General features: G+C 36.4%; 1 protein-coding gene across 2 annotated transcripts in view; it reads right to left on the bottom strand.

Moving 5' to 3' along the window:
* BRINP3 (BMP/retinoic acid inducible neural specific 3) overlaps positions 1-23,003 on the bottom strand; it is a 192,342-nt gene that overhangs the window by 17,745 nt on the left and 151,594 nt on the right. For both annotated transcript variants that reach the window (XM_074152178.1, XM_074152179.1), the window contains one exon: positions 18,002-18,224. In XM_074152178.1, coding sequence (XP_074008279.1) covers positions 18,002-18,224 — 223 coding nt within the window. The remainder of the gene's footprint in view (positions 1-18,001; positions 18,225-23,003) is intronic.

The following is a 23,003-nucleotide window of genomic DNA, read 5'->3' as shown; positions in this document are numbered from 1 at the left end:
TCAGTTTAGGAACAGAGTCATTGGGCTTTGGACAAAATGGAATCAAGGTGGAGAACAGATGAACAAAAAAGTAAAAGCCCTCTGCAGAAGCCTAGCTTTAGCAGTGTTGCATCAAAAAGAAAAATCAGCTTTTCCCAACTCTTATACTGTTCTGCAATAAATTACCATCCTTGTAAGGTTGGAAAGTACTTTTTTTCTTGGCTACTTTTAAATTTCTGCTTGTTTTTCATTTATGTGTGATTCCTTTGGAGTACGGAGTTACATGATCTTATGTAAACACTGTGCTAAATATGAACATCTTGCACATACTGGTGACCAGGTTTTCTCCTAAATATCACTGGGACGTTGATTACTAAGATAGTCCGCAAAGTTTTTTCTAGGAAAATATATCACTTACATTGTGCTGAGAAATACCTTATTCTAGTTCTAGACCCAGAGCGGTTATGGAATAGCTTTCTTATTTGGGAGGAGGGCGGAAACAGCATGTTGTCCTCACATCATATAGAAAGGGGTGAATAAAAGATGATATTTTCTTCTTTTGCCAATGTCTAGTTCAGACATTGGACATAGCTGCAATTCTTTTTCTCCTTGAGCAGAGATCTTTCTCAGAAATGGTTGATGGATAAAACTTTCTGCCCTGAAAGTATACTCTACCAAGGACAAAGAGACCCAAAGCTACTACAAAGGGTCATATGAGGTCACATCACAGTGAACTCAGAACTATCACTGCATTACATCCTTCATCCCCTTTCCTCATCAAATACCAACATTAAAATGAAACAGCAACAACAACAGCAAACCAAACAAGAAAATAAATAATCCAAATTCAGAAGTGCAAACATTTGGGTAGCCCCTAAACTTGGGATGTACTGTATGCATTCAGTGGGAGTAATCTTTTATTTATTTGCCTTTTCCTGCAACCATTTCCTCATTCATTTGCACTGAAAATGGCTCACATGTTCCCCATGTCTCACTCTGTTTTAGAGAGAATTTCTGACCATTCCAGTCTGCATGGAGCCACGCTGAATATACTAGTCATCTGTATAATAAGTTTTGAGAACCTTTGATACAACAGTGATTGAGCTCAATTGTAGAACTATGCAGCTTCTCTGCTCAGGCTCCACTACATCATGATTTGTGAAGATGTCATTTCAGACACTATTCATGATTCTCCTCTTCTCCTGCTCGAGTCGTGTACGCTCTGAGCAGCGAATCTAATTTAGTGCATGAGCAGCACCTGTTGTGTTCAGCATGAAAATAACTTGCACATACTTTTTTAGATGAGCACACATACTCTTTTTACAGGCTCAGGAAACCCTTTCCAAGTAAAACCAGATTGTCCTTAATAGAATCTATAAATGTGAACTTGAATATCTGTTCTATTTTCTTTTGCAAGTTTTTTTTTTCCTTTGTAACAAATTTACCACAACTGTTTTCTGCCTTATTGTCCTGACAAGACAGCAAATTCCATTTCCTGCCATCTGTTGCTAAATTTGCAATTTTCCACAAGATCACTATGTATATACAGGTTTTTTTCTATTTGTTACTTTAGAGAACTTACCATAGATAGGAAAAATGTTGACGTAGCAAGCCCTACCCTGATGTTTGATTAAAAAAAAAAAAAAAAAGAAAAAAAAAAGGAAAAAAAATTGCCTTTTTGTAGAAGTCACATCTTTAACAGATCTTTTATGAACACTGAAGTCAGTCAAAAGCCAAATCCAGTCTCTCCGAAATCATTAAGATGACTCACCTTTCTCCTGGCTTAATGTGTTTATGACAAATGAAAAATGAACACAGGAAAACACTACTCATTTCTTATGTCAATACCTGTCTTGTTCTTCAATATAGTATTACCAACATTCAGTATATTCAGAAACCCACCAGTACTCTGCACATCTGTTTATCACAGGGTGCCAAAGACGGCAGTCAAACTCTCAACTACCATCAACATGCAAAGCTGAACCATTTCAAGGGGGCGTACTCTTTAAGGATATCCTTCTTTTCATAGTCAAAGACGGTTCTCTAAAGCAATGCGTCAGGGTTTGAGCAACCGGAATGAAAACTATTATTTAGAAATATTTTTAAAAGCATAAAGAAGAGTAATTTTTAATCACAGAACACAATTTGTTAATATGTTTTTGCATTATTTATCATGAAGATAGTTTGGCTAAGATTAGTAGAATTGCATTATTCTTACTTGTTAGGTAAAGCAATACATTACCTATTATTATTCATTTACTTCTGACTTGCTAAAGTATTTCTTATTAAATTTAAGTTTCTCCTAGCAGGATCTATCCTTCTAAGAAACTGAAGAACACAAAAGTGACACTATAGTTAATATACCAAAAATACTAACAGTCTTCAGTATTTAGCTTTAGTTTAAGTACTCAGATATACAATACCATATGCTTACAAATAGAGAGCTGAATAAAATTAATTTTCTATAGAAAATTACAGGTTTTAAAATACATCTAACATTTTCTCTTATTCTCTTATTTGTTCACTGAAAGCTTGACATATCCACAACAAATTCGAAATGATTACGGGAAAGTAATATCTGAGCCCATGTCAATAGCTTGTTTGGTCCTTAACACACATACTGAAGAACACAGACTTCAGAAATGTGTGTTTAATTAGTATTACCATTCTATTTAAAAGGGAAAAAAAAAAAAAAAGAGATAAAATCCTACTCAGGAAATCTTATTTGTGTAAAGGAACTTCATAAAATTTTCATTTCTTTATTGTTAATTTTATTTGTCCCTATGTCTGTTTGTTACCTGCCAGATTGAGAGCAAGTTACTCTGTAGATGGGCAAGACTGCTGCTCCAGAAATGAAACTGAATTCTTTTCACTATGGATACAATTGAAATTAATGAAAATAAAGTGTCAATATCTCATTAATGGTAAACTTATACTGTCTTACTAATAACAGAAAAAAGAAATGGGAGGGAACCTAAGCAATAAGAAATTTCTCTTGTTGTGACTCAACTGTTCATAAGTAATTACATCTTTGAAAAAAAAAAAGACTATTAATCAAGGAAAACTTCACCTGTTATAAAAAAAATATTAATTTGGATAGTGATTATAAAGGAGAACTCTTATTCTTATGTTGTGAGATCAGTGGGTATCTTCCAGCTCACGCCAGCAACCCATTACATGAACCTCCTTTGTGAGTGAGATTTCACAGGACATGTAGCAGCAACTCTAATTCTAGCTGAGTTTCAGCAGAATTTACATGGTTGCAAATTTTGGTCTTTTAATAAGTGAGCAATAACAACTGTAAGTCCAGCAACCTTTCTGTTCAGAGTTGTCAATACGCTACCACCTCTCTATTGCTGTTCAGGTTATTCAGGTGCTTGTGCACAGGTGCCACCATGGGGGCTGCTACCGGCACCACAGACACTCTGGGGCTCAATGGTGACACTGAAAGAGTATGTGCTTGATCCCTAAAAATGCATACACACTTTCTTCACGCTATAGTCATGGGTTTGTGGTGAATTCCTTCACCGTGAAGTACAGTAAAAAACTGTGATGCTGGGACTCAGCACACCAGTGCCCAGCAACCAGCTGCCCCCAGCTCCAGTCATGCCTTTAACCTCTCCTTATTCCACCCGCACCCCAGAAGTTAAGCAAATATTCTGTTCATGTACTCCCATGCTCAACCAAATATTTACATCTCTTCCAATACTTATATAATGACCCCAGTGTCCCCTAAACACCCTTCCAGTGTTTTATATTCCTCATCCTCCTTGAAGGCTGAATTCCACAGAGGAAGACTGAGTTTCCGTGTAGTGTATTTCCTTTTGTAAAAACCTGGGAGCTGTTAAGGCTCCGATGGTGATGTAACTATTCACATGTGCTATGCTGCAATAATCAACTTTTATGGGAGTTTGGAAGATGAATATAAAATAACATAATCCCCAGCTGTGCTGTTGTGTGTAAAGCCATCTCATTAATCATACTCAGTTTTACTTTACAGCTTAAAAGTATGCAAAGTGTTACTGCTATTCAGGTGCCTTAATACCGGCAGTTGCACACCTTAACTGCATTTTAAAAGCTATCTTCTCAAGAAATTAAAGTCTTTCCCTTTCTTCCAGTGGATATGTTAATTCAGCACCTTCTGATGTCAACACCATATGCAGAACAGCCTAGAAATCTTGGCTTGCAAATTGAACCTCACAAGCATAACAGCTTCCATACTTGAACACAAAGTGTTAACCACATTTAAAAAAAATTATGTTTATTTACAGATTATCTGAACTGATTTAGCAGCTGTATTTTTCCATGAGGGCACTGGGCACCAATAACAGTAAATGGCAAACCTACACCATTGTGGGGAGATAGGGTTAGATTATTTGGGATTCAAAAGAATGAATCCATGCTAGACTGATGTTGCCAAAAAGAACTGAAAATCTTATTAACATCTGTGGAAGCCTACAGACATAAGAGCGCAAACAAGTAAATACTTGGAACTGCTCGCTTCTTTCCTGGAGCTGATAACATTGATGTGACGTTGGATTTGAATTATGATCAAGCAACTGAGCTCAAATCCTAAAGCAAGTGTGTAATAAGGTCAGGAAGAGAGGAAACTACTGTAACTAGTTACTACTTTTTACCTAACAGTCAGAAACTCCAGTTTCCTACTTAATCATCGAGGCAACAGTAGCTGCACACAAGGCAATGAGAACCAAGGAAACGTTGTGAAAGAGAGCCTTCTTCCAAAGCATGGAAAGTCCCTCTATGACTCAGAGGGATTAATCTGTGATGTACTCTCCTGCAACAGAGCTTCTTTGAGTGTGAAAGCAGAATACACAAATCAAGACAGCTTTATAAAATTCCTGGTGGTGGATTTTCGAAACCAATTGTTTATTTATTTTTAAGAGGCAACATTTTGTTCATTTTAGCTTGTATGCACAAGAAACTTCAACTTGACAATTTTGAAGGAAAGCTGTACGGTTTTGTTCAGGAGAGAATTCTGTAAATGTTCTCCTTAATGTTATTTATTAAATTTCTGTAAATGTATGAATATGATTTTGTGTGTGCAGAGAGTTTGTATATTTTATATCAATGATTAGGGATTATGATCTGCAAACATTGTAAGGTATTTCTACATCTCTTTACTGTCAAGGCTATACATTTAAACTAAGAATTGCATAAAAATTATATGAATTTCACACATAGAATATTGGTTCCATTTCAGTGTCACCTTCACAGCAAGGGTGGAAAAGACATAGTGAATGTTCTTTCAAACTTCAAAGATGGAATAGATTAAAAGGGTTTTTTTGTAAAATATATTTGCAAGTTTGTGCGAGATGTGCGATCCAACAGAATGTGACACTTGCAATGTCATCGTTATCACAACTGCATGGCACTGTTCATCTGAATTTGTCTATAGATCTCTATAACCAGATGACTGTCTGCTATTCAGCAACAGAAGAAACAGGCTCTGGAATCATTATTTGCCAAGATTCACAGGTGCCTCCTGTAGAAAACTTCTTTATAAAGCTTCACTCCTCTCTGTCAGGACACTTGTGTCTATTCAGTACAGAGAAATTTTGCCTTTCATAGACAGAGGGTCTATTTTAATCTTTGAAGTTAATCCAACCCCAAGTTGCAGCAACGCTTAGAAGCACAGATGCGGATATTCTGTATAGACTTCCTTTTAAATATTCATGGATGGAAACAGTTTCTCTATTTCTATCATTCAAAGATGAGGATTCTGGCTTTTATGAACTTTTGCTCATCTCAATCCACAAGTAAAATATTTCCTCTCCAATGCAGTTGACATTATATCCAAATGTGGATATACATAAAGAAGTAGTCTGCATATGCAGCAGATGGTCAGAAGAAGAAATAAAAAATCACTTACTGTTGAACAACCTCATAACAGTGGCAAGATTCATTAAACTGTGGACTGGACTCAGCAGGACAGAAAATACTACTCAAGTGTTTTGCAGTGCATTGAGGGCTAAATTGATGAAACAGAAAGTCTGCTTGCTGTCTTGGGATTTGCTACGTTGGTCTCTACTCCGAGCTTATTTAACTGGAGTTTTGTAGAGAAGCATTACGGACAACACAGTCAGCAGCTTAGCTATCCATTTCACAGTGCCTTGCTCACAACTTGGACGTATTTGCCAACTATCTCATTTATATTTATACTGTGTCTTAGCCATCACTCCAGGAATTATCTAAACCAGTAGCGCTTGCTGCAGATAATACACTGATGAAGCAATCTACACAGATGGTAAGCTTTCAACTTACATTAATAAAATCATCAGTTATTGTTCCCTTTTTTTTTTTTCCAAAGTTAAAGCAACTTTGTCCGAAAATGTGTAGAACAATATATGCACAGTTTCAAGGGCATGATGCTTTTGGGTTCTTCTAAGGTCAATTGAAGAATTTTTTAGGATTTCTTCTTAACTATCAACCAGAAGTTTCTTAAATTTGGAAGGTTAAAAATAATAAAAACTAAAAAAAGTTTAAGATGATAATCCTGATTTCAGATTCTGTTGGATGTCACTGTCTAAAATAAGGGAGTAGAGTCTTAGGAACTGTAATGAACACAGCCTAAGCAATGTTAAGAAAGATTTCTAAGTGCTATTTTTTAGAGGGATATGCATTTTGAAAAGTTAATTTATTTCAAAAATCTTTTTTTTAATACAAAGACTTATACATTAATTTTATGTAGCGAGGAGAGGTTTGAATGCATATTGACATCATTCCTGTCATACAGGTAGAACAAGAACTATCTAAGAATAGGTGCTTATCTAAGAATCTGAACAACTAAAACCCCAGATAATAAAAATAAAATTAAAAAGAAAAAACTTTGAGTTTATTTAACTAAAACCTGGAGAAAATAAATTTTATGGTAGCTATGACAGCAGCTTCACAATGATGAAAAATGCTTCAATCTCTGTAGACATTGCATTTATTTTCATCATTTCTTCAGTTTTTGTTCATTATTGAAAAGTAAGCAATGAGAAGGTGATGCTAGGTAGAATTCGGGGAAGGTTTTAGTTTCATTTGGTTTGGGCCATCTCCTTACCTTAATAGCTTGACAACTGAGAGAAGTCAGTCATTAAAAATAATAAAATAAAACTGCAATAGAAAATTAGCAAGCATCACCTTCTGTCTGGAATGCCAACAATTTTTATTACTTCTGCTCCTTGAAATTCATAAGTCCTTTACTTTATACTTATCACATATGGGTTTCAATACATTGAAAAATATTGCTATATACCAAACTGAAAACTCTGGAGCTAGTGTTAGCTGGGGTCTCCCTTGAGCTACGTTAAGTTTATAAGGAATCTGTCAGGAATGTAAATGTTCTGACAACACAAAAGATGAGATGAATACCTCAACAATAAAGCTTTTCCCTGGGAGACATCTGTCCACAAAGCACACGTCACTATCACAACTGGTGCCCTTGCCGATGGTCTCAGCCAAGAAGCCAAGGATTAAAACACTATGGGGTTTATTATTTATCATGAACTTGCTTCACACCCTCCAGCTATGATCCTCGCCAGTGAAAGTCGAGACATGTTGGCAAGACAGTGCAAGCCTGGGCCTGCTGCTGATCCTGTCTCTCTGGGAGCACATCAGAGGGCTGGACGCTTCTGCACTGTCTGCCTGGCACCTCTCTAGAGTGCTAAATTCATTCAAAACTGGAGAAGGCAAGAAGAGAGAAAGACAAGGGGAGTGGGAAAGGACAGTTTCTAGGTTATGTCATACTACTGCTGTCAGTAGAGCTGTTGAGCTTGCTACTTGGTATTCTCTGGAATAAATGATCTGTACATTTTCTTAACCAGTCTGTATATAGCTACATGCATAAGATACCAGTATGGAATTAATAATTTGAACTTTTTACTTTTTAAGAGGCTTTGGGGTTTTTTTCCAAAAATTAACTACTGTTGTATATAATTTTCTTCCTAGTGTTTCTGTCTTTAAATTACTCTGCCCTTGACAGTATTTGTAGCAATTACGCACAAACTGAATTCTTATCTAGCAGTTCAATTTCCGAAAAACTAAATATCTCCCTACCCTTTACCCTTCAATATGCACCATATTCTTTCCATTTATTTATTTTGCTTTTATCAAGAGCATATAAGAAAATATAGAGAGCATATACCAAAAATTAATGTATTTTAGGTTTATAAAAGACATAATAGACTGTAAATAAAAAAGAATGACTAACTTTGAATTACCTGAAAGCTGATATATTAGAGTTGTTTCTTTCTTTGTGTTGCAAACGGAAGAATGACATAGTATGAAACAGCTATATCAAACTTTGAGTATGTCTTTTCATCATCATATCTGTACATATTGGCCAAATAGAAAACTGGTTCTGGGAACTATGTCATTTGGAAGCACTTAAGACACAGTGGGATTGGTATGTTCTGCACAGTGGAAGCAAAGGTTTTATTTTTTAAAAAAAAGGAACATGAGACAATACAGACAATTCAGATGCAGGCTTACAGTGCTTTTCAAAGCATTTTTAAAAATCAAATGCTTGAAAACCCACCATCTGCAGGACAGAAACTATCCTGTCTTCAAGTTCATCTAAAGTTAAGGCTACCATATGCCTTTAACTAAGATGACCTGAGGCACAACCCTGAGGGTTAATGTCTGGCATTTGACGTCCCCTTGGAGAGCTAGTATCTCACCTTCTGAGGGAGCTAACAGAGTAAAATGCATAGGACAACACAGATGAGAAATATAAGATACTTGTATGTGTCCATTTCTATGTCAGTGCATATCTCATGGTTCTTTGACTAGTTTAATTAGAGAAGGTTTTCTCATTCAGAGCCCGAAAAGCTTGTTTTCAGAGTGCTGACAGACATGACCTGACAAGCAGAGACCTCTTTGTCAAAGGGAGGCATCAGAGTGATGAAAGTCTTTGCCTGAAATATGGATAAGCGTGGCAATACCCCTCCACCCCCCACAAGTCCAACCTTCATCTTCCTTTTCAGTCTGCGCTCATGTCAAAGCATTCTTGTGCTTTATATTAATACCACCTTCCCACAAAGGAGACGTATTTTTACTTTAAATAGCACAGACCAGAAAAGCATTTATGCTACAGTAATTCATCCCAGCCTAAGCTGCGACTGGGGCCCCACTGTGACATGTGCTGTACAAACACACGGCGAGAGGCAGTCCCTGTATCACTCTAAAGAAATACAATAGATAAAAGAGAGCAAGGGAGATGTGATATTGTCAGCCTATTGTTAGCCCTGTTGTACTATGGTAGGCACAGACAGAGGGATATTGGTGACTCCACAGAGGAAGCCTGATGCTGGAGACTGAATATAATTCTTTTTAATTTTTCTTCTGTCTTAATAACTAATAGATGATAAAAGACATGTCCTTATGGTACATTTTATAGTCTCCTGGAACAGATAAAGCAATGTTCAAATATGCTCTTATTTTAGAGGTGAAATCTGGAAGACATTGCAACTTTGTGGACTCAGGGATATTCTGAAGCCCAGGCTTCTCCAAGATCCAATATCTCACGCTGGTGTCCTTGCCTGACCTCCAGCTGTATTTGTGGTGTACATTATCATGAACCTTGAAGGTGGGGGGCTGCTACCTAGAGAGGATCATGGCCATTACATCACATGTCATGACTACAAAGACAGATGGTCATCAGGCTAGAAGCAAACAGAAGCTGCCAAGCCCAGAAATGTGTGCCAGGACCTATCCACATGTCAAATAATCATTTTAAAGTGTTGACTTGCAAACCTTGTGAGTCACCACAGCATTGGCTCTGACATTGTTTCTACAAGTGATTCATGTGGATACATGATTAAGATATCTTTAAATTTGGCCTGAGGTGAAGTCCTTTACAGCAGTTTACCAAAAGGCCAAAAGCGAGTCCCTGACTATTGTAGATCTACACCGGGGATTAAATGTGATGAATACTGTATCTTTATAGCCAAAATCTTGCAGCAGCTCTTTCTTAATAGGTGCTTTTCTTTTTTTAATACCAGGTCTATAAAATAAAATGTTAATGTAAGTTGCTTGTGTTTTATTATCTTCAAATTTTCAGGCTCCAGTACTGATAGCACCAATTGCCTTACAAAATTTGCCTGGGAAAAAAAGAGGAAGTTTTGACATTTGGATTGGAAGCAACAAGGGGTTTTGATAGGTGAAAGGGACAGAGGCAATTTGTACTGGAATGAGTGTTAGCAAATCTGAAAAAAATGGGGAAATTGACCCCAACTTTCCACTTCTCAGAACTGGACAATATAGAGGAAATTGGTCTTCCAAAGGAATACAGGTTTTCCATTCCTAGCACTCTGTTACTCTTAGAAGAGTGCCCACAGGAAACAGATGGACTCTAAAGTAATCATTCTTTTTGAGTGAAATTATTTCCCTTAGTCATCTTCTTCTGTTGAACTTTGGAATACTTTCCCTTTTGAAGCGTTGTCTGAATGTTCAGCTGGATTATATAATATATGGGGGCAATACGTGGAATGTAGTCACATCTCATGCCAATGCTTTGTCCTTTTAAAGTATAGACTATTTGCCAGTGCAACAGTACTCAAATGGTGATTAGTGATTCAGTAATTATATTTCGGTATTGCAAGTCTCAGAACGAGGTGTAACATCATGCAACGCTATATTAATATCATATCACAACATCTAATAGTAGTATGTTGGTATAGCTCCTTTCATGTTAGATGATCCCCACTAAGCTGATTTTCTTTTTTTAACATTTTGCATCATGTGAAAAAATGTAAAATATGATTGCTGAAGCACTACTGTTAGGGTGCAGTTGCACTTGTGAGTACTCCACACTTTAAAAGAACAAAACATTGGTGTGAGAGATGTTACTTCATTCCACACATTGCACGGATGTTATGTCCAGAGCACGGAAGCAGGCATACTCCTGCTCTGCGACATTAATATAACCTGTCTACTATTTTCACAGCGCTTTATGTTACGCTGAAATTACTTCATTCTAATGCTGCTACTCATAAAAAAAAAAAAAAAAAAAGGAGTTATGGAGAGGCTGGAAAAATTTTCACGTATAGCATGTGATCTGAGAAGAGCCTGAATGAAGTGCTGCAACATTAGAAACCCAAATCTCCTTGAGAGAAAATGTATTACAAGGACAGACGGTAAGAGCAGTCTGTCCCCACGTATATACAGTTATTAAAATATGTGTGAAAAGAAGCATATACACAAGAGTTCATCTTAGCTTGCCATTGTTATCAGACCAATTATTTGCAGGCCTGTACATCGTATTTTTATGTCTGTCACATTAGTTTTAAATAGCTCTAATCTCCAATCCAATTAAAGGTATCACCTCAAAGCAGATCATTTTATTTCCTTTGAGAAAAGATGCAGACTTATTATTTGGTTTAGTAAAGCAACTACTGCCAAACTGACCTTCATTTTATCTCAGATACTTTCATCTTACCACCTTCCTTTTCTATGGCATGCGACTTTCAGATGTGTACCTAGTACGTTAGATCAAATAAAAGTTTCCACTGGAGAAGCGTTCCTTTACATTGAATCTTGCAAATCCATTTTCAACTCCCACGTGCAATATCTTATTTGAAGCAGATCAAAAAAAAATTCTGGTACTTTTTATAATACAAAGTGATGTGCAATCCAAGTACTTTTTCTTTGTTCTTTCTTGGAATTATATTTATTTAGAAACCTCTCTATGATACATTGTACTCTATTAAAAGGAGAAGATGTTCTAAAACCAGGCAGAATATTGCTTGTTTAGCACCTCTTGTTCAGAAGCATCATATACATTAGGCCCGGTTCCTTCAGCTGTGCTTTTGCTGTCTTACACTAGCTTTTTTTTGTAACACAATTTTCACCTAGACTCACTGTTCACCCTCATTCTAGTAGTCTGCTAGGTGATGTATAATTAGATTTTTCCCGTTGCATGAACGGGACGTATGTGAAACTTCCATGTGTTGAACTTTGAGGCTTCCTTGGTGGAAGATTTTATTTTTTAGTAACTTTATGCCCATGAATTAATTATACTTAGAACAAAGCAATCTAAAGTAGCTAATAGCCAGTTTTGCGATGTAACAAACTAATCCTGTACAACATCCTGAGGGCATGGGATTAATCTACACTATCTTTTTTTGTGTGTGTATTTAATTCTTAAGCATTCTGAAGAAAACATGTTTGAAGGCTTCAGTGTTCTGATGGACTGTGTTATAAATGCTATTAAAAAGTGAGGTATCTTAAATCTTTTTTTCTGCATCTGGACTGAAGAGAAGACTAAGATTTAAGTCCCTTCTCTGAAGTGTTTTTATAGCATTCAGGCCCTGTTGTGCTCCTAGGGCATGTGAATTTTTTGCTCTGTGAGATTCAAAAAGAAGAGAAAAATTAGAAATGCAAATTCATGGCTCTTCCTCCATTTATAGCTGCCTGTGGTGCGTTCTGTGGGAAATAAGAGAACAAATTCATTTTTTGAAAACCAGAATTCTTTCTGCAGCTCTTCTGTTTGACGCAGCCATTCACTGCCTCTGGTGATGAACTCCTTCTAAGTCTATATTAGCTTCAGAGTATGTTTCTTAAAAAAAGTCCTTTATGAAGATAAGGACATAATTCAAATATAATGCTGCTGACAATTGGTTTTCTTCCAGAAATAAGGATTTTTATGTGTCAATTAAAATATTTTTTTTAATTTATTAAGTAGTTTTGTCTATACTTGCCAGCTTGCATTACCAGAATAACATTCTTTAAAAAAACTGGCTAAACTGTTGGTATAACCAAGAACTTCACTGTAAATTATATGGTAATATTAAGCATCCATTCTTTTAAAAAATTCAAATACTGACATTTTATTCAAGATTACATGCTTTTGTGTTGTATCTTGGTCTTTTAAAATTAAAATTCTATTCACTTTAGTTGCTCATAATCTTCAGTTGCAGTTTGTGGCAGCAGATTTCCATTTTGTTATTATGCCAAGGAAGAAGTATTTTTTCCCACTGGCTTATTTTTGTATTTACAATATATTTCTCCTTTTAATATTTTTGTTTATGTCTTTATTAAATCACGAATTGTGCTAGTTAAATTTGGTCTCAAGTGATGCTTTTTCATTACCAAGTGATTTAAACTGCATAAAAATAAGGTTTGTACATATAGCAATATACTGTACTAAGTGCATTCAATCAAATGGATAACACTAGCCAAGGAACCAATTTGAATGACACTGAAAAGAATGAAATCAAGTGCTAAAATGGCACTTCTGAAAAAAGAAATTAAAGCTTTTCTCTGCCTTCAATGCCTCTCAGTAGTGTTTGGATATTAAATCCAATCACTGGAAATCATTGTCATGCTTACTGAAAAATATTCGGGAAAGTGAAGAGGCTTCTTTTCTGCCAACAGTGTTTCGATTTCTTTTATGCTCTTAAGCATAGATGTTCCAGTTTTCTTATTTTGGTTCCATAATCTGGGTGGACATAAGTGCCTGCTTACCCTCAGCTCTGGTTCTCATCAGGTGTTTCACTGACAGCAATTCATGGTTAGGATCAGGCCTTTTCTTCCTGTGATTTTCAGCTTCTCAGCATATAGTCATCACATTTGAAAATAAATCTTGCTGTTGTGTCAACCAAAACAGAAACAAAACCAACTTTCCCTCCCCGTTAACACAGCAACAAAGCTATAACCACAACTTTGCTTGCTGTTTTACCTCTTCCCATTGAGCAAAATTTCTTTATTCCCTCCACTTATTTTGTCTTTGATAATTATGCATGCACAGATCTCATCTTTCAGTTCAGGTGTGAGTCACAACACTCAGCCTAAGCTGTGAGGAAGCCCTTTGCCGCCCATAACAGAGCATCATGTTCTCACCTCATTTGAGAAAGATGCTGCTGGAACTGAGAGCTTGGACTAATTTAATGACTATGTCAGTCCTTTTCTTAGAGCAGATACACTAGACCACAGATACCATACGCAAAATGCTTCCGAAGACTAACAATTTTTCCTTACACTTCATGGTCCTAACACAGAAATATGCATGATGAGCTTAGGGAAGACATATGGTTTTACAACTCTCTCGATTCCTGCAAAGCAGAATGTATTGTGCTTCTAGCGCAGTTTCAACAACCCTCCTATATACATTTTACGACACCTGCTGATTCCTGCAAAGCAAAATGTACTGTGCCACTAGCGGTGTTTCAACAACCTTCCCGTATAAAAACAGCAGCGAGAGCTGGCCATCTAGTGGAATAACAATTGCTGCATGCGGTGGACTCTGGCCAAGAAAACACAATGAATGAGCATATGATACTGCAAGTTTTTATGGCTGATATGTTCTCAATGCAATGAGAACATCTTAGTAACAATCACTTGAGCCTTTTGAAGCAGCAGAGCCTCAAATTCACGGAGGCGGTAGCTCACCTGGTAGCATTAATCCACAGATCAAGTTTCTTTTTCAGATTGCGTTTTTTCAAATCTCTTTATCTCTTGAAATTGAATGTTTTATCATTCTATCCGAATATACAACATGGGAACAGATTATCTACGTAGCAATTTCTGTGCTCCTTATTGGTTTTGACTTTTCAGCTGGTATTTTTCTTTGAACTTGGACAACTGGAAAATACCTCACTGGTTACAGAAAGCATATTGATTAATTCAGGTGAATTTTAAAAGTTACACTCAGTAGTACCATAGCAGTTTATAATGGAGATTTGCAGACTTTTGGTGTATCTTGGCATGATTTGATTTTCAGGAAAAGGAACAATGATATGTTTCATGTTAATGAAAGAAAGCTTAAAATATGGGAAGAACATCTGGAATTTGAAAAGATTTGCAGTGAACAGAATAAAATTAAAATAGTAAACCTCTTCCTATCCCCAGTGTATAGCAAAGTGCTGTAGTAAATAAGACATTGTTCTGATGACTAGTGCAGACTGAAAGAAAACTATTTATATATTATTCTAGCTGAAGAATATAAACTCTGTTTAAAAAGGAGACATGGGACTGTATTTTCTTGAACTTGCAAGTTAATGGACTCTTTTCTGCTATGAACAATGATATTAGGAGAGGATTCAGCAGTATTTTGTTTCAAGGATTAGAAAATTAAAATATAAATGTAATTTAGTCTTAAGATTACTAAGTGGCCTGGTTCTTCAGGAAATATGGAAAAAGTTGCAAGTAATTCTGTCTAACTGATTAATTTAATTACATTTAAAAACAATCAAGCAACAATTTGTTTCATGTTCAATAACAAAATTTTGAGGCTAGAGAAGAGAGACGTGTACTTTCAGTAATGAATTATAACCTTGACTGTATGTAGGAGCTCCTTCAAGTGTGACAAAACAATTTCTGGCAGACTACATAGATAAATCCCTATAAAACTCAGTCTCATAGAGAGTTTTCATGAATTACTTTAAACATTTAGGACACACCTCCCAGCTTCATGAAAGAGAAAACCTGGTCTCATTTTTGACATATTCCTTTAAAAATCCTTTTTATATATCTTCTGTTGACTTGTGAAATACTGAGTAAAATTAAACATTAGCAGAGTTACTTCGGTTTTACTCACTGCCAGCATCATGACCATCATTAAAAACTGAAGCATTGGCTCTTTAATCTGTATCTAAAAAGACTAGTGGCTATAAAATACAATTCAAAATAGTATTTATATCTCTATTAACTCTGTCTAATTTCTCTTTCCATAATAAATTTCACCCTTAACTATCAATAGCAGAGCCCAAACACTAATCTGAAGGAGGTCTTTGGAAAGCCTTTGGAAAGGATTACAGTTAGTTCCAATTACCCCTTCTTGTTTGTTTGGAGTCTAGAATATCACTGGCACATGAAGTTGTGATTTTTGCTGTTATTTCTGTCTTCCCTTAAATACAAGAAATTTAAGTACTTGGTTTTGGTTCTATTATTCCACTCACTTTCTGCTGAAATGTCTGTTTTTATAGCCTGAGCAATAATTCATACTTCTCCATTGCATTACTTGGGTATTCATTCTCCACTGCATTACCTGCTATTCATTTGTGTGCTTACCCTTTAGTCATTCTGTATCGAAAAATTCAGTACCTTGTTTAGATTAGGTATACTCTCATCATAAGAAATACCCGAATACTATTCTATCAATGCCTGTGTTTTATTTCTCCTCACTACCCATCTTTTCACCACTGATATTCCTTTATCCATTCCTGTATCTTGGTCTATCAGATTTTTTTTGAACCAGGCTTGGAAATTAAACCAGTTTCTTTTGACCTTTTCCCCTCACTTCTCCGTTTAAAGCTCTTCTTATCAGCCATAAAAGCCTTGATGTCAGAAGGCAATTTTCCCAGACAGTCAGATGGAATCCAGCCTTTGAAAATGCTCTCTTTTAGCAAATGCATCCCACTGCCTAAGTATTCCCAAACCTGCCATTAGCACTGATCTTTGAGTCATCTATTGATCATCACCATGTTATCATATGTCCGATCTCCCTCTGTACTGACTAGAAAAAAAATTTAGGGCATTCACTAAGATGGGACGTAATTATCTTAAAAGTAAATTATGACATTCCTAAGTTAGAGATGCATTGCAAAATCAAGCTGTTAGGAAAGTTTAGTACAGCTCCCTGTAAAACAGGCAAACTCATTGCTAGTAAAATTTATTATTAACAAATAAACTGTGAAGTCATGAGTTCTGCATTTGAAAAAAAACCCCTACCCTTCATATAACAAGAAAGGTGTGTTTTGATCAATCATTTCAACTGATCTCAGTTCATCCGTACGCTTTCATCGCCATTACTGATGGCAACCAAAGGTTACCTCAAAACTATATAGTGGTTATTTTGGAAGACTTCATTATTTAAAATTTTGGTAGGGGAAAAATAAAAGTGAGGTTGGATTTTGTTTTTTGTGTTTTAAAAAGCTCTGGGTTCCTGCTGAAGTCGTTCATGTTGAATCATCTCTTTGGCAGGATGCTCATTTGATTCGTGCCCAAGAAACACAGGATATGACGTTAAAGCACTGCAGTGACTATATAACCTTTGTTACTGGAATGTTTTCTAATTATGAAATGTCCTGACAAGTGAAAAATACATTTTTTGCTTCATCTAGCAGATCACAAAGCAAAGCACAATATGTAGAAAAGCGGGGCATAAGAGCCATATCTGCTGTGTCCTGAAAGAAAAAGCAGAAGGGTTAGCTAAGTGCCTCCAAAAGGAAAAGAGGAATTGATGGAGCCTTAGCTTGCCATGGGGGAGCTGAAAGCAGGGGAGAGTAAAGCACCCTGGCAGTTCTGGAACACTGAGCCTAAACTAGATTTCTCTAAAAATTGACAGAGATACGTGCGAAGTCAAGGAGTCACTGTACCAGGCCCACAATGCTTGCGCTTAGAAGAATGATGTCCTTCAAAGCTCATTCATTTCAGATTTACTCCAGTGTCATTCCACTAATTTCAATAAAACAATTTTCGATCAGCAATTAGCTTTAACCACTTTATGTTAATATAGATTTTACCAGCTAGCTTTCAGGATCTCTCTGTTTCTACAAAAGACTAAAACACTTCAATTTTCTTTCCTGAGACATCCTTTCAAATCTAATTCATATCTGACAAATGAGACAAGAAATCGATAGTATGTTGTATATACTCTATAATGACCTGGAAAGTTCTTAAAATAGCTGTGCTTACTTCAGAATAGGTATTCGGTATTTGGTGTACAATTATTTTACACTATTACACTTGGCCAAGTTCCACTGAAAATATGGTTCTGTAAAACAGAGGCAGACCAAATGGGATGAATCCGTATGCTCATGTTATTTTGAAGTTGCCTCACATAATACACAGTCATATAAAAATCAGGTTTTATTTTGACCTTTCCCATCATGTTTAGGAAAACATGAACGGAGCAATATTGAAAGCCAGGTTTGTTCAACTCCTACAAACATAAAGATTGTATACTCTGCATATATTACATGCTGCACACATTACCACATCTTAAGGAAATCCTTTAAGGAGATTTTAGTGTCAAGATAGCAGCTTGAGTTTCTCGGGTTGTCATAAGCTTTCTTACCTCTGTTTTGGCATGCGGATGAGTGGTTGTTTATGGCATCTCTTACTAAGGCCAAAGAGCTTGTGAACAGTTTTCTGTGCCTTAAGGAAGAGTTGTTTCATGCTGTTTTCTAGTTGCTCATAGCGACGTTGAAAATTAGAATCCATTGTCCACAAATGCATTACAGTAGATGTGTTCAGGAAATAATTCATGGGCAGCCTTTTCATAAACAATTTGAATTCATCTGAAAAAAAAAAAAAAAACCAAAACAAAACCAAAACCTCTTTAATTATGTAGTTATGGCTGTTGTTGCAGCAAAAAATAACTTCTAATTTGATTTTTCATCAACTTCTAATTTTTTTAAACTTGAAGTTTTGCAATTTTAGAATTAAACATTTTAACTCTTTCAAAGTAGAAAGGTAACTATGTTTTTAATGGTAATAAAACCAGCAAAAGTCAATATTTATATAGTTTTTAAATGGATGTTAAAACAAATGCTAGCACTGTCATTATTTCTCAACCTGGATAATATGGAGATTAAATAATAATCAGAGTTTCTTACCTTCATATATAGGATCTGGAAGTATATATGCATTTAAAGATAAATGTATATTGACTCATTTGGGGAAGATAGGAAACTGTCTTAAAAGGAGTATATTCCAATACTTAGGAAATGCAAGTAAATGTAATCTTACAGGCCAGCTCTCCACCTCAGACAAACCATTAAGGATCACACTTTCAGAAGTATTTAGAATTGAAATGGAGCCTTTCAAAGCATTTTGCGGTACTTGCCAACACTTAAAAACATGTAGTCCATAACTTCTTCTTGATTCATGTCTCCATCTCTAGTGGAGTAAGTGGTAAAAAGGAGTTCTTAAATCACAGTATCACTGTTATTGTGAGCATCCTATGCTTTGTGATTTGTTCTGGTAGTTCAGTCCACGTAAGATACATAGACTGAATCTTATTAACAGAATTTTATTAATCAGTGAGCCTATTTGCATAAGTAGGATAATTTGCAAGTTGATTTATAAATTTTGAACCTAAATAAATTTCCATTTTAAAGGGCTCTAATTACTGAGGGAAAAAAAATGAGAAAATAAGTAGCATATTTGAATGCGCACATTTATTATTTTTCTTTCTTGTTTCCATACATCAGTACATTTTCCTCTCTGCCCTGCTGCTGTCCTCTCACCCGTCGCAATTGTCCTGGTTTGGGGTGGAGCAGAGGAAACTTTCTGTTCAGTGAGAGAGGCTCTTGAGTATAATTCTTGCGGTGGCAACCAGGGTCAGCTGACTCTGTTCTTTACCCCGTGGAGGGGTCACACCTGTGGGAACGCATGGACAGGTCAGGTGACCCAAACCAACCCATAAGGGTATTCCATCCCATCTGCCATGCTCCGTATAAAAGCTGAGGAATCAAAGGGGTTTGGTTGGCTCTTCTTCAGTGGCTCCCTTTCTTTGATGACTGATGCCCAAGGAAGACCCCATCGGTTTGTCTGCCTTTGATCCCCATCAGTGTGTTCTGGAATCCAGTTCCTATTTGTCACTTAGACCAGTCTGGAACTTTCCCAGTGCCTGCTGGTGACAACTCCCAGGGAGCTTGATATGGGTTTGTGTATATATTTATATATATTGTCTCTTTTTCATTATTTCCTTTTTATTTTATTATTAATATTTCATTAAAGTAGTTTTTCCTAAACTCTTTATCTGTCTTCTTCCTCTCCTTGGAGTGAGAGGTGAAGGACAGCATCTGTCATCTAGTCATTGGCAACACGGCCCAAACCATGACAACAATCCGTTTTTTCTTTCGGCTTGTTCCTGCAGTGAAGTCACTTCCACTACAGTTTGGCTTTCACCCTGCCAGATGCTTCTTTTGGGTAGTCTACACTTCAACACACTATGTGAATGCAATGATCCAACTGACTGAAGTAACTTTCTGCTTAAAACTAGAGTTAATGATAATATTTAACATTGATATAGCTTTAAGTTGCTTGTGGGAGAGGGTTGATTGGGGAAAATGTCCGCTCACATGAAAGAATACTCCATTACCATCATTGTTCATAAGTCTTTTGGTTTTAACTTTAGCTTCTTGAAAAACACTTTTACACAAAAAAAAGGGCAATTTTTTTCTTTTTTTACAGGTGGAGAAGAAAGATCTTTTGTAAATGAGCTAGAGTGACCCTTGTTCACATCCTGAGGGACATGGGGCCATGATGAAATAGAACACCCGTATTTTGGCACAGTATTTTCTGTGACAGATGAAGATTCATCAGAAGACAAAAGGCATTGAAAGGTCTTTTGGATGGTAAAAAATGAAAGGCAAGGGGAAAAGGTGACGGTTTTATATGTAATAAGTGGCTTTAATAATTCATTTGGGAGGTCCTTGGCAATGTGTTATTCATTTTCTCCTCATGCCTTCCTCTTTGGGTATTAGTTGTCCACTTGTCCACTACTCTCCCCTTGAGGACAGCCCTGCGTCCGCTCCGCCGTCCCTGGGTACAAACTAATTAAGCCAAGCCCTACTGACTTCAGAGGAGTGCACTAATACATGTAGGGAGGATCAGAGCCAAAAGCCACATTCCTCCTACCCTCTTTTAATTGCCAGCTTCTCATTTCCCTTCTGTCCTTCTGAGACGCTGGTGTATCTACTTAAACTCAGTTTCATGAAACCAAAAATAAACTCAAATCCCCGAGGAAAGAATATACTCACAAGTTGCCTTTTCAGTTTTCATATTGCTGTAATAACTTATTTTAAGAACACTGTCAATTTGCTGTCTTTTGCACAATGCCAATAAGCTCTACAGCTAACAACTAATCTGATGCAGTGTTTAGAAGTGATAAGGAGGGTTTACATTTGTTAACTTGCAATGCAAAAGCATTTCCAATAAGAAAATGCTTCTTTTTCTCCCTGTAATAAACATCACCTTTGACTATCCCTGTGCCCTGTGTGATCATACTAATGAGCACCATAATGCAGGTAAAACAGAGACAGAGATAAAATGAGCGTGATTACATACTGCCTTCTGCAACAAAAGAGAAGAGAAGATAGTGTGCTCATATCTTAAACAGACACATTTCATGATCTGTGAAACTACAACATGAACTCCTATCACGGAGAGATGATTAAACTATTACACTCCAATCAACACATTGTACCAGCCATTTCTGAGGATTAACAGCCAGTATTACAGTGCTGGGGGCCACAGAAATTGATGCTTTTAAACCATGATACTTGACGCCACATAGGATATGATTTCAGCACGTCCTCATTTATTTTCACATGGTAGCACATGCAATATCATTTTTTCATATTCTTAACTAATTGCAAATAATGGGGGGAAATGTAAAACAGTATATGCAGTGGTTGATCAAACAAGTTTATTTAACTTTCATTTTATGGCTGGTCAAGTCTGTTTTTCACTTCCCCCTTTCTGCAAGGTAAATCTTCCCTGCATTAATGGTGTCTGGAGATTGAAATGGCATACCATATTTCAGTGGCAAAGAATAAAGGAAAACTATCACAATGGGAGCAAACATTATTGCTGAAATCAGATGAATTTCGACATATTTAGGCTGTAAGCGATACCTAGAGCTACTTAGCTTGTAACTTGGATTCTCAGTATTATTCAGTATCAGAGCAGAGCCCAATGCTGAATACAATGGTTAACATCCTGCATACAGAGCTAGCAAAGACCAGGAAAATGCAGTAAGCTTCATCAAAGGATTTCACAATGATCTTCTACAAGTAAAAAGGGTGCTTGCTCTTTGTTGGAAGAGCACAGGACCCCTGATTTCTCTGCTATGGATATTTTGGAAAGCCCTGATATTTTGAATTACAAGATCTGTGCAAGATTATCACAGCTACAAGACCACAGCACACCTGGTTTTTTCAGCTGAGGCTGAGTGGTTTTTGGAACTTTTCCAGGCTATCAAAATGTCTTGTGTTAGCTTGTTTCCTAAGATCCCTTTTGGCGAATCTTTGGAAGCATCTTGGAAGACAACACGTTTATACCAGCTTGGGGATTCAGAACACCAGGTTAATAGTGGTGTCACAGGCTAACATCTGACTGTGCAATGTAATGCTGGCAATACTAACATGCCACATAATATCACTGCACTTTCTTCTCCTATTTTCTTTAGATTCAAAAGAGCAAGTCCACGAATAAGGTTTCAAACTGTCATTCGTTCCTAAAATATTCTTTTAAATTATATAGCCACTGTTTCTGCGATCAGTGTAACAGAGATTATTTCTAGTCTATGGGTGTTAGAAAAATTTCCTCCTCACAGCCCAAGACACACGTTGTGTAAAGGCACAGGACAATCTCAGCTTTTACAGTCAGGATAGCGCGAGCAGAAAGATAAAACAATAATTCTTTTAAGGCATAGTTTGTGTCTAGGGAGGTCTCAGTAATGTACTTTTGGAAGATCAAAATTCCTGAGTCCCCTGGTAAATAGGTAAATTCAAATTTGACAAAGGAAAAAAAATACACGTTGTAATTTTTTTCTTTTTTTCTTTTTTTTTCTTCTATTGGCTCTGTATTATGGCTGAAATGAATGACAGCATAGGTGTATAGGTGAGTGAGGGGACGCTCTACATGTAGTTTAGGAGAATGTAAAGCAAAACACAGTTTGAAAATAACCTGCATTTGGTGATACATTAAGAAAGAATATGTTTCACAACAAAGTATATTTGAAAGAAATTTCAGCCTCCTTCTCTCAGTCTCTAGAAATGACTGATTCTGAGGAGCTGATGTTCCATCAAGTTTTATTCTGTCATTTAATTTAATGTCATATTCTGATGAGCCCTTTCACCTAAAATGAAATCATTATGGCATCAAAACCTTTAATATTAGAGATTTACAACACAATGTTTCAGTAAATATATAACCTAATTGTGGATTACATAGTTTAATCTAAACTTAATTTTAATTTTTTTTTCCAATATTCAAATATGGAAAAAGCAATTATGTCTTCTGAGAAAAAGCTGCCTGACAATAATTGAAAAAGTATTTTGCCTGGC

Source organism: Numenius arquata, chromosome 8 (assembly GCF_964106895.1).
Source record: "Numenius arquata chromosome 8, bNumArq3.hap1.1, whole genome shotgun sequence".
Lineage (NCBI taxonomy): Eukaryota > Metazoa > Chordata > Aves > Charadriiformes > Scolopacidae > Numenius > Numenius arquata.
Note: the sequence above shows the minus strand (reverse complement) of the source record. Positions and strands in the feature narration are given on the sequence as shown.